The sequence below is a fragment of the Mytilus galloprovincialis genome, chromosome 12, assembly GCF_965363235.1.
Source record: "Mytilus galloprovincialis chromosome 12, xbMytGall1.hap1.1, whole genome shotgun sequence".
Taxonomy (NCBI): Eukaryota; Metazoa; Mollusca; class Bivalvia; order Mytilida; family Mytilidae; genus Mytilus; species Mytilus galloprovincialis.
In genome coordinates, this window is record NC_134849.1 from 58,456,908 (window position 1) to 58,475,008 (window position 18,101).

An 18,101-nucleotide genomic window follows, 5' to 3' on the forward strand; every position below is an offset into this window, starting at 1 on the left:
AGCTTCTGTCCAAGTTTGGTACAAATCCAGAATAGTTTAAGAAAGTTGTTAAAATTTTTAAAACTTTAACCAGAGTGAATATTTGTGGACGTCGCAGACGACTACAAATACGCCGACGGAATGTTGGATCGCTTTGTCTCGCTTTTTTCAACTAAAGTCAAAGGCTCGACAAAAACTCATCAAATATGAATAAATCCTTTACTTACATTAAGTGTACTATGTTGTAGATCTGCCCATTCACCAGTGAACTCATGTATAGTAGTACATGTCTCACAATAATATATTGTATCCTCCTTATCACTAAGGTCATTCAATCCTGTTACAAACTCTGGTTTTGTTTGGCCACATTCCCACTTTTTCTCAAATTTGACATTGGACATCTTAAATCTATTGCTTATTATCTTGGTTATTTCCTCTGTCACAAAGTCAGCAATATATTTGTACAAACCTCTTTGAATTTGCTTTGCAAACTGCCAAACCTGAATTTGAATAACATTTGGACCTTTCATTACTAGTAACTTTCTTAATTTTGTTGTCATCTGTAACTCAAAGACAGCAGATTGTCTGAAAAGAGCAATTTGTCTTGTATGTTCCTTTGATGCAACTTTAGCTACTTCATATTTCCTGCACAGTGACGCAATTAAATGATTCATTAAATGAGGTGGAAGAAACTTAAACATATAACATAACCAGGTAGACTTAGTACATGTTTTTTCTGTCACATTAAACATTTTGTATATATCACACTCTGGTTCTGATTTAATCATACAGGGTAGATAATAGAGAGGTTTGTCATCACCAGCATCTCTTTGAGTTTCCGATGTGTTAGGACGTATAATGATATCAAATTTCTCCATTATGTTCAGGATATGATCTTTGTGTTTGGAAAAAATGTTTTCATCTTTTCTAAATATGTCGTCTAATACCTCGCTATGTAATTTGCCTCTACTATACAATTCATCCCATTTGTTTTTATTTCTTATACTAATAGCTCTAAATTTCTTTGCTGTTACAATACATTTAAAAGCATCAGACAACCATTGTGTGTCTAAAATAATATAATCTGGTAGATCTTTGAAATAAACTAAACCTCGAATTTCATGATGAAATGTCAAATACAACATTAGTTCCTCATCATTCAATGGCTTCGGCATTTCAGAAGAGATGTTCCTAATTTCCTGATAGGAAATGATTGGTAACTCCTTCTTCTTCCCTTGAAGACATTTCTCCAACTGAATAAATTTTAAAGGATAATCTGTATTCCATGTTCTCATTGTTCTTGCTGACTTTAGGATGTCTTCTCGTATTTGCTGGAATACACTGGGATCATCTTCTGTATTGGAAATGAAGTATTCTTGCCTTATATGTCTTAGTTCATCTTCTGACATATTCTTTGTATACTTAAAAAGGCTTTCTCTGTATGCATCCTCAACCTACAAAATGAAATGTTTGCTTTTGCTTTCAGTAATCTCTTCAATATGAAATATCTAAACAAAGTATTATGATCAATAAATTGTTGTTTCATTTTTATATTGACATCTTTAAATGATTCATGTGAAATATTAAAATTTCATATTTTTAAGCAAGAATGTGGACAGCATGATTTATTTGTATTCACCAATCCTTAAAATAAGCAATTAAAATAAAAGAAAGTCATGTCCCCACGTTGCTCATATTTCATCTATCCAAGTAACAAATTTTTTGTTCTTTAAAACAAATATAAATATCTTAGAGAAATAAAGGTTTCATAGAAAATTAAATGCAATGCAAATTCTGTTATACTTAATTTTCATAACCCCTGAATGAGTCCCATAATTGTTATTCACCAAAACGTGTCCACTTTCATGACTTTAAAATGTAAAACGGAATGTAAGATTGCTATATGTCTCGCTTTTTGACAAAAGTCGAAGGGTTGACAAAAACTACCGGCAGCAATAGGGTTAAACTTTAAATTTTGATATTTCAAAAGTGCACATTTCATGTTGATTTATTGTTACTATTTTTGTTTTTTTATTAACCGTTTTTATTCAGAATGTGTTTTATATAGTACAACATTACTAAAATAGAATAAAAAGAACTTAATGAAATACAAAACACAAATAAACCAAAAAATAATACAATAAACAAAATATTTTAATGGCCAACAAGACACAAATTGTAAGGTAACCCAGGTGCTTCGAATTCGGATGAATGATAAAGATTTTAAAACAAGGGAAAAAAATATGAATGTAAATCAGGTGCTTTGGATCAGTAAACAGTTCATATATCACATGTATATACTCTCATGTTTAAATATATGATAAAGTGTATAAAACATGGCAAAATCCATATCATATGCTGTATCATCCCGAGATACCAATATCAGCCCTAGGGTCGAAGGTGAGGCCAAAAATAAAATATTGTTTGTTTCCCCTCACACGACTGACCCGGTAAAATCACCGCGACCCAAAAATTTTTATTGGCCATTCTTGTCCACTATTTTTTTTGCTATGTTGGTTATTGGTGTTATCTTTCCGATGCTGTAGTTAAGGAGCGTTGGTTTTTGGTGATACCTTTCCCATGCTGTAGTCAACGAGCATTTTAAAACAAGGCATTTTTGCAAGGAAGCGTCTACATGATTCGGAATCAAGGAAACAAACAAAATGCTTTGCCACACGATTTGTTTGCAAGGGTGATCTTTTTTGAAAATAATAAAAACCTGAAGCATCTTTCAACCCACTGAGTGCATCTTGATTTGTTTTGTGTCTAACCTCTGTTCCTGTTTAGAGGATAAAATCTTAAAGACTTTGAGTAAAAATGGTCTGAATCGTGCAATCTATCTACTTAAATTTGTCTTTGAACAGGTTGGGCACAAGTCAGGAAATGTGGGATACATGTATTCCCTGCTTTCTGGTGTAAAAAAAATTCTTAAGGGTTCCGCGGAACCCAGTGTCTCGCCTACTTTGGCTGTTAATTGCCATGATTGCAGGCTCAACGAAAAAGAGGAAAAAAATCAATGAAAATATTCCTCTTGATACTATCTTTTGATTATAAGAAACTTCCATTCAAGTTTGGTAAAGTCCAGGATAGTTTATGAATCTAATAAATTTAAATGTTTTGAAAACTTTAACTGCAGATTGTATGTAATGTTAACTGGGAAAAACTAAGTCTATTTATAAGTAAAATACAGATACACAGGTACAAAGTTTTAACAAAATTTCCTTCTAGGTACTAGCTTTTGATCATAAACAAGCTTCTGTCTAAGTTTGGTACAAATCCAAAATAGAATAAGAAAGTTCATAATATTTTAAAAACTTTAACCACAGTGTGAATGTGTAGTTTCCTGTTAGAAAATCTAAGTCCATTTAAAAGTAAAATACAGAAAAAATGGATTTATTTTTTTTCAAGATTTACTTCTGGATACTATCTTATGATCATAAACAAGCTTCTGTCCAAGTTTGGTACAAACCCAGGATAGTTTAAGAAAGTTATTTAAAATTGAAAAACTTTAACCATAAAGCGAATGTAATCTTTCCCGGCAGAAAAACTAAGTCCATTTATAAGTAAAATATGGAAAAAATGGAATTTTATTTTTACAAAATTTAATTCTAGATACTATCTAATGATCATAAACAAGCTTCTGTCCAAGTTTGGTAGAAATCCAGTATAGTTTGAGAAAGTTATTAAAATTTCAAAAACTTTAACCACAGAGTGAATATTTGTGGACGCCGCCGCCGACGACGCCGACGCCGACGGAAAGTAGGATCGCTATGTCTCGCTTTTTCGACAAAAGTCGAAGGCTCGACAAAAACCAGTTCAAATGGGATTTCCTTTTTCAATTTATGGCATGAAAATTACAAAAGGGCACGTTTTAACGTTATAACTGCATCAGTAGAATTCGTAAATACTTATTAAAAGTATTTTAGGAAACACAAAACATGAATATAAATGAAGTCTTGTTTCTTCTAGAACTCGAAAAAAATATACAAATCTTTGTTTATGAATCAATTGACCAAGCTGCATGATCCAGGTGTAACTGAACATAACTAAATTATGTTCACTTCTATTGAAAATTTGTATTCATTGAATTTTAATTCCCAAGTGATTAACATACATGTATCTTTTTGTCATCTCATAATTGATGATCAAGGTATAAATTGGTGAACAAAGGAATTGTTTTGTTTTGAGTTATGCATCAAATTAGACTTGAAATAAGCTTGATTTTTTAACTAAAAAACCACTTGCTATCATTAAGCATTGTTATCACAAGTAGAATATGGACCATAATTTGGTATTCAGCCTTTGGTTTCTTTTTGTATCCTTTTTTATAAGTTCTAAAACTTTAACTTTTATTCTGTGGGTTGCGTTGGTGTTAGAATAGTATTAATGGAACAATTGAGTTTTTCAAGAAAAAATTAATACATTTTGATTCACCGTTTACGTGACGGGAAACCAAACAGGAAACCAATCTTTATTTTCTTTATTTTGCACAATATATTTCAAAAGACATAAATGAACACCATTACTAGTGTTACTTGCTTCATGTTAATATTTAAAATCTATTTTCAATGTTAAATTAAAGTTTTTTTTAAACGCGACAGGAAACCATAAGAAACCGAAAGCATTTTTTTAGTTTTATTTTATTGCAAAATCTGCTTAAAATAATCTGAACAGTATACTTTTTCTTAAAATCCATCTTAAATGTAACAGTATTATAAAACTCCTAAATATGTGCTTGTTTTGAAAACAACTAGTACAATTTATTCAGAAATTTCCATATTTTCTTCATTGATACAGGATACCATAATCGTTGTATCTTGATGTTTTAGCCAAAAAAATGTATTTATATTTGGTTTTGAAATTCCAGTTATAATAAATATACAATTTATTCCAAATCATTGGCAATGTAAAATTCTTTAAATCCAGTAAAGAAAAAAACTTTTAACTTGGAATTAAAATCTTTAAAATAGGCACCATGTGATATTTGTGACCTGTACTCCATCTATACATAGAAGCCAACCCCCTTTTGACACAATCAGTAACAAACTATCAAATTTTCCGTACTTTTGAAAAGTTTTCAGTAATCATTTATAAACGTGCATTTACCAATCAAAATTACTGACGAGTGGTTGCAAAGTGATGTACACTAAAATTTGTCATTTAACATGTTGTCTGTAGTATGTATTCCATTCATTAATTGTTCAGATGTTCTCGACTCAAACATTTTTGTTTTGTCAAGGAGAAGTAGAGAAAGGGAAAAAGCTACTTAATAAAATGCAAGTTTGACTCTCCGGAAGTCAATTAGTTACCCAACAATAGGTTGATAACTCCCGAGAAACCGGAAGCATTAGATTGGCGTTTCCTAAATACTGGACCCGGACGGAAAAGTAATGATAAAAATCCGCGTTTTACAAAATTGAACGTCGATGATTGGGAATCCGTAACTATTCGACTTTGACCGTAATAGCGTAGTTTATATCGCAAAATCGGAAAAACTACGGAAAAATCGTAATAGTTGGCATCTATGTCTATATGGTTTCCATATTTTAACCTACTTTAGTAGGCTAAAATCAATAAATTACTTCCTTTCAAGTCATGCATGGTAAAAGTTTACTTCTCCTTTGACAAGTTTATTGTGTTTCTGAAAAGTGTTTGCAGAAAATGAATAAAAAAAATAATTAAAAATTGTGACAAAGAAACCAAGGCCAGGATTTTTTAATTTGTTGGTTTACGGATCCGCCGACCCGATTTTGCCGATTTCCAAAATAAAAATAAATTCGAATTTTCAGGCTTTTTTTTTATTCTCGACGACCCTAACAAATGCATAATCCCTGAAAAATAATTAAAATGTCCTTTTTTATGAAATGAAATGCATTAATCACTAACAGAAGGGATGACACTTTCAGTTTACGTTTCTAAAAATAGACAAATCAATTATTAATGACCTTGAAATGTTGTTTGCGCAAATAATTTTGCGGAACGAAACCTGTGTTTAAAACCAATTACACAATAAGTTCGTTTTCCTTATTTGTCACCAGTCCGTAAAATGCATGTTTCATATAAATAGACTTGTCCAAATGTGGACAGACAGATGGAAGTTTAAGACATCAAGTTAAAATACTGAATTTTAACAAATCATTTGATTTTTCTTGTTTTATAGATAATAAAAAAATATCGTCCATTTGGATAAAAAACGGGAATGCATGACAACAGATTATTTAACCGGATATTCTCGTTTTTCCAGTGGACGAGTCTATTACGTTTTTGACACGTGTGTTGAAACTTATTTTTGTACGACGTTTTTACTTTTTTTTTTCTTTATCAGTTTTCGTGCTTATTATTTTTCACAAAGTTTTGATTAAAAGCCAAGTCAAATAACTGACGTAATCTGTTTTTCTTGTTTGTGAAATGACGATTTAATTTCGTCTTTGTCAGTGTACCCCCCCTTTTTTTACGAGAAATTATTAGACAATGTCATGCGATGTTTACAGCTGAGCAATAATATTTCATCAAACTAAAATTTAAGAACGATGAAAAAATAGTATGACAAACATATTATTAGAAAGGTGAAATATATTTTTATTTTGCATATCAACAAGGATTTGAATAGTTAGAAAATCCTTGATATCAGTTTTCTGTCTTGAAAGATTTTTTTTTTCTTTTTTTTTTCCGACCGACCGACCCGACTTTTTCATGGAGAAAATCCGTAAACCAACAAATTAAAAAACCGTGGCCCAACTTTGTACATTCCAAGTGTAACGGTACATTAACATGTATTTTTTTATTAAATTATCTTTATTCACCTAAAATATCCAGTAATATTTACTGCTGAAGCAAAATCAATCCAACGAGCATCAGCACAATGATAAGAGACGTAATGTCGATTGAATTTTCCAAGGACCCTTTACATCGTTATCCCGAAACGAAGTGTGTTATAACGTCTGTCAAATCTGAAATCGATTTTGTCAAGTCATTGGGCATTTATTTTCACACAAGATCGTATGTAACATTATGCACATAGGAAAAATAATAGACCCCCCGCCGCAATCTCTTTGAAAATTGTATTTTCCTTTTTTAAACAAAACGAAACAAGTCTACAGATTATGTTTGCTAACATCCCGTTGGAAACAAAAACAATGTTTAGACCTAGTATTTCATAGATCCGGCCGTAAGGGCGTGATCACATGTTAGTCACATGTTTCACGTATGACCAGAAATGATTAGAACCTAACGACAAAAACAATTTTAATAAACAAAAGGAAATAACTGGACTTCTGTTTCGTGTGAAATGTAACGCATAACGATAACGTCATTTTCTAACTTAATTATTACGAAGAACAAAACTAGAATGTAAATCATCTCTGATTTACCTATTTGAACATCTCGAGAGAGTTCATATTTGCATATTGTTACAAAGAATTCTATTACAACAAAGCAGATTACATCGTCTAAAATTTGCGTTACGAAATCGGAAACCAAAGTAACGCTAGTGTTCTTACACCTGCTACAGAAATACTTATAGTTCTCGGCATTTTCTTCTGACTATTCTTATTGGTCGATGTTCTTTATTATTTGAAAGCAAAAGTTACTAATTTGCCAATACAATTATCTATAAATCAGTCAGTGTTATGCACTTCGGAAGCGAAAAGTAACGCGAGAAACGACACAAAAATACGGTCGTATAATCTTTGAAATTTGTTAATTTCAATTTTTTTTCTAGGGAAGAGTAGCATACACTTGTATGTTGATAAAAATAAAGGCATCTTTAGATGTAGTTACAACTTTTCTTACAGTAATACACATTTTTATCACTTATCTATCGTTATAGGAAACGAGCCCAATAGCAAATTATGGTCCATATGCGCTTTTGTAGATTTCATTACATTAAATGAATAGGAAAATAAGGAGGTCCCTGTATACTGGGTTTTTTTTTAACACCAGAAAACTGGGGTGTACACTGAATTAGAATACAAGGAATACCCCACTTTTCTTGACTTGAGCCTTACCTGTTGAATTTTATACAAATTCAATATAGAAAACCATATCAAGGAATAAAATAAAATAATTTGCCTACCTACCTACCCATACCCTAACAACCTCAGTCGGGTGAGGGGAAACAAAGATATTTTTAATGTTGGCCTGATACATATATTACTCTCTATATATATCAGCCTCAGAAAAAATGTTAATCTTTAAAAGTTTGTGCAAGCTTTCTACCTGTTCTGAATCAGAGGTCACAGCATCTTTCCAAGTGCCAACAATAACTACTGGTGGACCAAGATCATCTGACAGTGTCTTGTTCTCATTTGATTTATTTCTGTCCTCTTCTAGTCTACCATAGCAATGTATTGAGTTCATCCACAAATGGAATAAATCTAAAATAACGATACAAAAATAGTAAAAAAGACTTTCCGTCATTATTGAGAGCCAAAATATCATCCAAATATCTAAAAGTATTATTAAATTTGTTTATCAGATGTTGTTTCGATGGGTCTTTGCTTATTTTTGTCATAAATGCTCACTTCCCATGTTATAGTGGTCAAAAACAAAACTGACTTAAAGGGGCACTAGCTGTCAAATTCATTGTAACCGATTTGACTCAAATTCTCATATTTGGTTTATAACAATGTAAAACATTTACCCAAACTATCAAAAGTCTAAAATAAACAGTTTACAGAGCATGGGGTAGATAATATATAGGTTCGTTTCGTGTGTATTTTAGTCCAGACGCCATCTAATTAACTATCGATTTGACCTCAGATGACCATATAAGCGATGTAAACAAAAATAAAGATACAAATAGATTAAACCAACACGTGCAATTGCATTTTTATAGGTCTGTTTGATTTTATTTTATAGATTAAAAATAGATGTTTCTCATTGTTTTTAACCATATAAGAATGATTTAATGTGCATCAAATTAGTAATCAAATGATTTACCGTAGTTTCACTTTCATTGTTGACATTCTTATTCTTTAAATAACCAGTACACGTACAATGCATGCGTTGTCAATCTCTAGCTAGGGGTTAACTTGAAGTTCACATGAATACCGGTTAGAATGATGATGACGTTTTCACTTGCAAGTGAATCAGTCAAAAATTATGTTTAATCGCTTATTTCAACAAAATTAAAGGAAATTGATTGCTAAAAGCAAATTATTCTTTCATTATTCCAATTTGATTAATGATTGATCTAAAAAAATCATACTTTATTTTTTTATATATATATCGTAGCTAGTGCCCCTTTAAATACAGTATGTTCAGAAATTTTTTGAAGAATGGACAACAATGAGATTTTTATTATTCTGATATCAGAAATAATTTCATAGTATCAAATCAGAATGCAAGTTCTTTTTATTGAGATAATCAATTTAATCGCATTATTTACTTTAATAAAAACCTCATGATACTATCTGAATTAAGTCATGACTTAGCTTGTCAACATTTCACTTACTTTAAATACTTAAGTTAACCTGTTAGTACTAAAATAAAGAGATCTGATGTGGTATATGATGAGATAAGATAAGATATTTTTATTCCAATTTAAGGGCCCATGAAGAGCAAAGTAATTTATTACAATGATTTTTTATAATTGACACAATAATTTTGAAATAAATCATATTAATATGAATATAACCATCTCAATTCTTAGATTTTAAACCACAGCCAGATCAGAGCCACACATATAGTAGAAATCAAAGAGCTGGAGAGCTCTGAGGGAAAAGACGGCCATTGTTTCAATTTTTAGGGGGGTATCTTTTGATAGTCTACATACAAAGAATGAGCAAAAGAACAGCTAGAACATATAGAAAAGCTAACAATAATGAAACTAATTGTTGTTTACTGTTATTTTATTTCCTTAGTCAAGAATTCATCAGAGACAATTTGGACCAATGAGATCTGCACCTTCTAAATCAAAACATTTGATTAAAGTTGGGAGTTCATTATCTAAAATTCAATTGAATTTAACAACTACTACAATATATTTTAGAATTTTAATTATGTACAACTGAACGGCAGGCTAAGACCATTCTCAATTTCTTGTGACAGTATTCTCAAGAAAGTAAGGACTGAAAAATCTATTCAGTTTTAATTTTCCATTGATAAAGTTCCCAGTTACAACTCTCATCACAGGGATACATGTACTTATAAAATCAAATATGATTGATATAAGCTGTGTGAAGTTTGTTTCCAGATCCCACATTTTGATATATCTGTAAAATTCATGAATAAATAGCTTAATTTAAACTACAAAAAGCAATATTTAAAAAAAAAATGAAAAAATAATGACCACTACAATAATTATGTTGGTACGCAAAATTATTTTTTAATTGATGACTACTTATCATATATATACTTAATGTGACATTTTTAGTGTTCAGATACATTAACTTTCATTTTAGTGGGTAATTACTCATCAATTTAGGTGCTCCTTAATTGGAGAAAGATTCTAAACACATAACTTTACAGAAAGAATGAAAACTGCAGTTACTCTCCCCAATCTCAATTGGTATAAACTACAAAAAGCAACATTTAATTTTTTTTTTTTTTTTACCATTTCAATAATTATGTTGGTACACAAAATTTTTTTTATATAGAAGACTACTTATCATATATACTAAATGTCACATTTTAAGTGTTCAGAAACATTTACTTTGATTTTAGTGTATAATTACTCATCAATGGAGGTGCTCCTGAATTGGAGGAAGATTCTAAAAACAGAACTTTACAGAAACAATGAAAACTGTCGTTTCTCTCCCCAATCTCATGTATCCCCATTGTCATTTTGTCATTTTTTACCGCGAAAGTTGACCTACAAATTATCTGATTATAGCCTCAGATTAAAGCATTGCATGTTGGTGTGTGAATGATCTACACTACAGCAAACATCATTAGGTTTACATTTAACAAATACGGATTTTAAATTAGTATACAAATACTGTGAATGATTTTTATAATGAATAAAGGATAATCTCTGTGTGGCATTCCAACAATGACGTCACTAGGTTAGATATATTTAGAGATAAAAAATAAAGGCATAACAATCAAATATATTATTAAAGGCAAATATTCTCAACATTTTAGATAAAACAGTATCTGTACTATACTGATATTTTTCTCAGTTCAAAACATTTATCATTGTTAAAGTTTTATCAATATAAATTGCAACACTTTTCAAGTCCTCTAGGTTTTCTTGAATAAAAAGGCAATTATATTTGGCACTTTTGTTTACCTTTTCAAAATTTTTACAACCTATTAATATATTATCATAAAATTCTTTTTTCAAAAAGTTATAAAGGGGACACTGAATTTAAATATGGTATAATTGCCAATGGGATATTTTTACAGTCTATAGAACTATCCACCAGAGTCCAAGTGTCTGTTAGCAGTTAAATTATAAGTCATCTTACAGACATCAACAATGAATACATTTCAAATTTATTGTTTTCAAGCAAATGAGGAAAAAAGAGTCATACTAGCTTTTGTCTTATTACATGTACAAGAGAATATAAGAAATAATAATATAAATAAGGAAATAACTTAGACAAAAAAGACTGGACTTATCCACTGGACTGTCTATATGTAAAGTATTCCCTTACTAATCCTTAGAAGAGCTGCTGTATACTTAGAAAAAAGGATGTTGAGGACTTGGCCCATCATTCATCAATCAGCATTATTTTTTAGACACTATATATATACATTTTGGTCAATATTGCAATCTGCCCTATTTGTTCCAACCTACATGTATGAGAAGATAAGTATTAAAAAATTAATACCTAGGGTGGGAATTTAACCCATGTATGTCCATTTACTCTATATTGTTCTGCATGTACATACATTGTACATGTAAAATATATCAAATGCAAAAAAAAAAAAATGCTGTAATGTAAATATTAGGTTTCAAATATTATGTGGTAATTTGTAAACATCATTACAGCCTCATTTTTTAGAGACCTAGTAAAGGAAGTTCCTGGACCTTAGACATATTTCTTAGGCAAGTGTATTATATAACTCTTAAAAGTATCACACGATAATGGTAATTGCTAAGTATTTAGTAACAACAACGTGCAATTTAGGTAAACAAACATCAACAATCCCACAGTCCACATGTTTGTCTCAAGACGACCCATCAGGCTTACTTACACGAATTTTTGCTAAAGCAGACAATAAAATATGTCTGGTATTCTTATAAGTTCTATAAAGAATGCATTTGCTTTAATGACTTGTGCATGCATGGAAATATAATGAAGATAACATTGATTTTTTACTGTAAATTTTGAATACACATTCCCGGGGTATCCCCACAAAACACATGGCTACTTTGTAACGATGGCTGGTAACGTGTAGCCACTTTCTAACGGTAAATGTAATTGGATGATCTTCAAAGATCAATAATAAAATTGCTAATAAATGATTGGATACGAAATGTGTCAGCTTATAAATAGATGAAAAAATGTAAACATTGAAATCCGCCATTTTGACGTAGGAAACAAACTAATTTTCAATCTTGAATTAAAGGACATTGCGCACATTGCCAGCTTATCATGCAGTCATCTGCAAGTATATCATCTTTGCTAGCCAAAGGTTACGATCCACTCTCATTCTCTTCACCCTTGGCGGATTGAGATAAAATTTTGGAGACACAAGGAAAGGATTTTTAGTGGTTGCAGTCGGAACTTGCTGCATCCAATCAAAAAGCGCCTATAACATGATCACGTGTAAATGTAGAAAGTGTTTGTTAACAATTGCCACGTGTTTACTGTGCAACAAGTCTTTAAATTCTTTAAACATACGACTATATTTAGTGACAACTTGAATGTTTTTATCAATTAATAGAAGTTCCTGTGTATGTTTCATGCACAAATGCATGAATGTTGACGTATATTTTCGTTTCCGGCTTTATCAAGTGTGTAGAATCTAGACACTTCCGTGTTTTTATCTCCAAATTGAAGAGTTCAAGTGCTACCATTGGTCAAGAATAATGTATTCATAATGGGCGTGACTTTAATCTTCCGATAGATGGCGCAACATTGTTTTCACAAATGTTGGCTAAATCTGCCAAGGGTGAAGAGAACGAGAGTATAGGTGGCGCTGTTTGAGGGCGTAAACATTTTACATACAGATCCTTTTTGTGTCAACAAGTTGACCTTTATCTGTCAGATTCAGGCGTTTGCCGTCCAACTGATTAGTTTTTGATGCTAAGTTTTAGAAACTATTGCATTGTATACATTGTTTTCAGATTTGTCTTATGTCATGGTGTGGTATGTGTTAAAAATATATATATAAATGTTTCTTTGACATTTATATTTTATAGGCTTCTTCATACATTGACACTTTTTATTCTTCAACTCTTTGCACACATAGATTATTTAATTGCTATTGTTATCTCATTACCTTGTGCTTCTTTGTCGTCAGCTTCATCAAGCTTTGTTACGACAAGATAAATCGCATCTGGAGATAAAAAGGTTTGATGTGTGTGGTAAAATTCTTCATCTCCTGCAAAATCCCATAACGATAATGTTGCATATTCCTCTTTGTCATGGAAATCAATATAAGATTTAAGCATGGTTTCAATATCCTTTTTTGTCTGTTCTAAGAATTGGTTTTGTTGCTGTGAGTTTACTGGAGGTTCAAGATGAGATTCAGTGGTTACTGGAGGTTCAAGATGAGATTCAGTGGTTACTGGAGGTTCAAGATTAGATTCAGTGGTTACTGGAGGTTTCATTATTCTAGGCTCCAGAGATACTGTCTGTGATTCCTTTGATTCCTCTATATGTGTGTACCGAATGGTTGTTAGGTTGTTGTCCTTCACAGCATCATGTGTTTCATCCTCTACACATGCTTCAATTCTTCCTTTATATTTTTTCAACAGTCTTGCATGCATTTCAGTTTCTTCATTGGTTCCTATCATTAGAAAATTACAATAATATAGAAGAAATATAGAAGAAATGTAATAAATGATAAGTAAGATCACATTTTGAAATAATAAAACAAGTAAAACAATAATCTTTGTCCATCAATTTTTTTTTCAACCATTAATTCTACAAATTGCAAATGAAAAGTGATCAAAACTTATAAGGGAGTTTCTTGGATTGATTGGAAATTACAGTGATATTGATACAACAGTTTTGGAGGATTTAATGAAAACCTACAAAACTTGATGCATAATTTACCTATATGACTAATAAAGAAATAATTCATGGAAGTCATGATAGATTTGTTGGAAATTTACACTTGGCCTGGGCCGTGATATTCGAATTTTATCCTGAGCGTTTACGAGGGATAAAATTAACGAATATCACAGCCCAGGCCATGTGTAAATTTACAACAAATCTATGGCTTCCTTGAATTTTGTCTATTCTAATAGGACAAATAGTCATTAAACAAGAGTGCACACACTGAAATGTCTCGCCTTCTATACTAATCATTGATATTATGTTGATAGTCCTAAGTATAAAGCTAAGCTTTATTACAACTGTCACATAAACTTAACATTAACCAAGATAACTAAACAAAGACCGATGAACCTTGAAAATGAGGTCAAGGTCAGATGAACCAAGCCAGGCAGACATGTACAGCTAACAATGCTTCTATACAACATATAGTTGACCCATTACTTATAGTTTAAGAAAAATAGACCAAAACACAAAAACTTAACACTGTGCAATGAACCGTAAAAATGAGGTCACGGTCAAATAAAACCTGCGCAACTGACATAAAGATCATAAAATATTTCCATACACCAAATATAGTTGACCTATGGCATACAGTATTAGATAAAAAGACTGAAACTCAAAAACTTAACTTTAACCACTGAACCATGAAAATGAGGTCAACGTCACATGACATCTGCCCGCTAGATATGTACACCTTACAATCATTCCATACAACAAATATAGTAGACCTATTGCATATAGTATGAGAAAAATAGCTTATACATCATATCACCATACCATCTAATTTTTTCCATATCCCATCATCAGACATTGCTTTGCATTTTATTGTGTGGATTTCTATTCCATTTGTACTGCAAACATCTGTATTATCTTCACCAAACAATCTTTTAATCAATGAGGTCTTTCCTGCCCCTTTCTTTCCAACTACTACTAAGCGTATGTGTCTCTTTTTCTCAGAACCTGATTCAAGTAATTCAAGGTACAAGGGAACAGATCTTTTGTCAGCCATCAACATTTTTTCAGTTGGAATTATATCTACAAATGTTAGAACAATATAACTTTTTCTCTTGTTAGTAAACTACTGTTAAAGTTCTTTTTTAAGACTTTGATTCTTCTTTTGTAAATAATATGAAGGATAAAGCATTGACCAAAGAGCGTTTTTTACTACATTTGTGTTAACCATCAATGCTTTACAACCCTACAAAATAATAAAGATAAGCATTCATCTCTTATAATTTTTGATATTTAATAGGCTAAAATAATGGTATAATAAGTTATATCAAGCTTTTTCTATGTTTTCCTTTGCATTGTTTTGACCAATGTTTATATAAAATGTAAACTCTTATTACATTGTATTAGGAATTAAATGAAATATAATGCTGGAATGCCTGATTAGTGCTAACATTTGTTGTCTGCAGGCAAAAATTTCTTAAACTGATGATCGAAAACATACATGATGGATCTAAATAGTTGTACTTAATTATAGGGACTGCTGCGACGTGAGAGGTTTTTTTCTCTCAATGTGAACAAGCATTCTGAGAAATCTAGTAATTAAAAAGTATTTCATCAAAAATTCAATTCTAGGGAAAGTAAGATAAAACGCTTTGCTGAGTGCAGCCTTATACGACCGCAGAAGTTGAACCCTGAACAGTTGGGGCAAATTTGGACACAATGTTCAAGCTTGATACTATCTGAATTTGGATTGACCCTTGTAATTAAATTTTTGACATATATTGGTTTATTACATTAAATAAATGTATTCAAAGATCTTACAAAGATGTCTTCTTGAAACTTTTCAATAAATTATATAGAAATTTCAAAAAAAATTGGGGAAAAAAATATGAACCCTTGAAAAAAAATTGGACCACCCACCCCCCCCCCCCCCCCCACCCTAACTTTTTGAACCCCCTTGGAGCTTTAACCATCAAACTCAATCCCAGTCTTTCCTTTGTAGTATGGAACCATTGTAAAGAAGGTAACTCTAAAGCAAAAAAAAACCCAACCTACAAACAAAAAATAATCAATTCTGAGTATAACCAGCTTCAATGCTCCGCAGGGCGCAGCTTTATAACTTAATTTAGAATTTAGACCAATTTGAAAATGGGACCAGAAACTTAAAATTTAAAAACACAGTTAGAATTGGCATATCAAAGAACCCCAATAATTCAATTTTTTTTTTAATCAAACAAAAAAATCTAAATACATGGTTAGATTTAGCAAATCAAAGAATCCCACATATTTTAACAAAGTTTGATTTTGGACCGAATTTGGACCAATTGAAAACTGGGCCCATAATCAAAAATCTAAATACCTATTTAGATTCAGCATATCAATGAAAATTTTTATTGCGTGATTACGCAAATATGCAGCTTCATGAGCTTATCTGGAGCTCTAGATCTGATTGCTATAGCAAGCTTCCCAAAATCGGGCCCAAAAAACTTAATACACGGTTAACAAGGTTAGATTCAGCATATTAAAGAACCCCAAGAATTCAAGAATTAAACCCCATTGAAATTGGTCAAGAAATAAGCAATTCATACAAAGTATTAGAAAAGTATTATGGCCCCTTTTTGGTCCCTAATTTTTCTTCCATTATCATACCTGCCAACTTTCACGATTTAGGCGTGTACTACACGATTTTGACCCTCTGTCCCGATTACACGATCGTGATCGTGAAAATAGCCAAAAAACACGATTTTAGTAAAATTTACACGAAAAATATTTTTGTTCCCGATTTTGAACTTTTGAAAGTTTTCCCAAGGGAGACAAATCGTGTCTGACAAATTTTATCCAATCAAAATTTAGTGATCACGCATTCACCAGTTGATTAATGTCGGCATAGTAAACAATCAAAGAATCGAAATTTTGAGTTGTTTTTTTTAGCTTGGGTGTTAAATTTATAAAAATTGGAATCATGATGGGCGAGTTATCACTTGCAAAATAGTTCTGTCACCACCTGAGAAAAAAAAGCATGTTGCTTCGTGCAAATACTTAGAGAAATGGGAGAATGATGTCAAGTACAGGGGCTGGTTGTCTAAATCAACGTTAGGATTGTCGCATGCCTTTTGTAAAGTTTGCAACAGAGACTTTAAAGATGACCACGGTGGCCTTAATGATTTCTCCAAACATTCTAGTACTGCTTGTGATATTGATCTATATAATATATGAGGGTTTGGATGGGGTAAAATGATTAAAGAATATAATGCCCTTAAAAATAAAGATAGGGGAATAACGGCCAAAAAAAATGAAAATTGGAGAAATGCGTGGTCAAATTTTTTGAAGATTAGAAAAAAAAGAGGTTAATTTTTTGAAGATTAGAGAAAAAAGGGGTGAAAATTAAATGTTTACAGAACAACAGACCCCCCCCCCCCACATTTCCAGACCCTCATATATTGTTGGTTTTTTTGTTATTAAATTATTAAAATTATTACTTTTTCTTTATTTCTTGACAATGTATCAGACAAACATAAAGTCATCTTACTGGTGTTTATCTCAACAAAAAGAATACAACAATCAAACAATTTAAAAAAAGATAGGTTATAATAGCATCTTCAACTATCACCCCCCCCCCCCCCCCCAAAAAGAAGTATGTCAGACACTTTTAGGAGCCAAATCATCATACGAAAAAATGCCCGAAAAATTCTACCCTCAAAAATGGTGCCGCGCATAAAAACCCCCATGGCCATTTTCAAAAGTTGGCAGGTATGCATTATAATACTGCTCACATTCAACTTTCTGAATATACTGGCAAATTGGTTCTGCATGGTTAATAAACAGCTGCGCCATGAGCGCATGCTACGCCCGACGTCTTATGTGGAAGTCTTATGCAATAATCATAAATAGTTTCTGAGAAAGTTTTAAGCAATAAACATATATTGTTTTAGAGACACGGCGGGACATGTGAAACCACCCACCCTGTTTTTTTTTTACAAAAAACTAAATATT

General features: G+C 31.6%; 1 protein-coding gene across 1 annotated transcript in view; it reads right to left on the bottom strand.

The window, feature by feature from the left end:
* The window catches only part of LOC143055144 (uncharacterized), a 49,766-nt gene that overhangs the window by 18,660 nt on the left and 13,005 nt on the right, over positions 1-18,101 (bottom strand). The window contains exons 4-7 of the mRNA XM_076228286.1: positions 14,934-15,191; positions 13,375-13,884; positions 8,197-8,354; positions 207-1,433 (exon numbers count right to left, since the gene is read on the bottom strand). Coding sequence (XP_076084401.1) covers positions 207-1,433; positions 8,197-8,354; positions 13,375-13,884; positions 14,934-15,191 — 2,153 coding nt within the window. The remainder of the gene's footprint in view (positions 1-206; positions 1,434-8,196; positions 8,355-13,374; positions 13,885-14,933; positions 15,192-18,101) is intronic.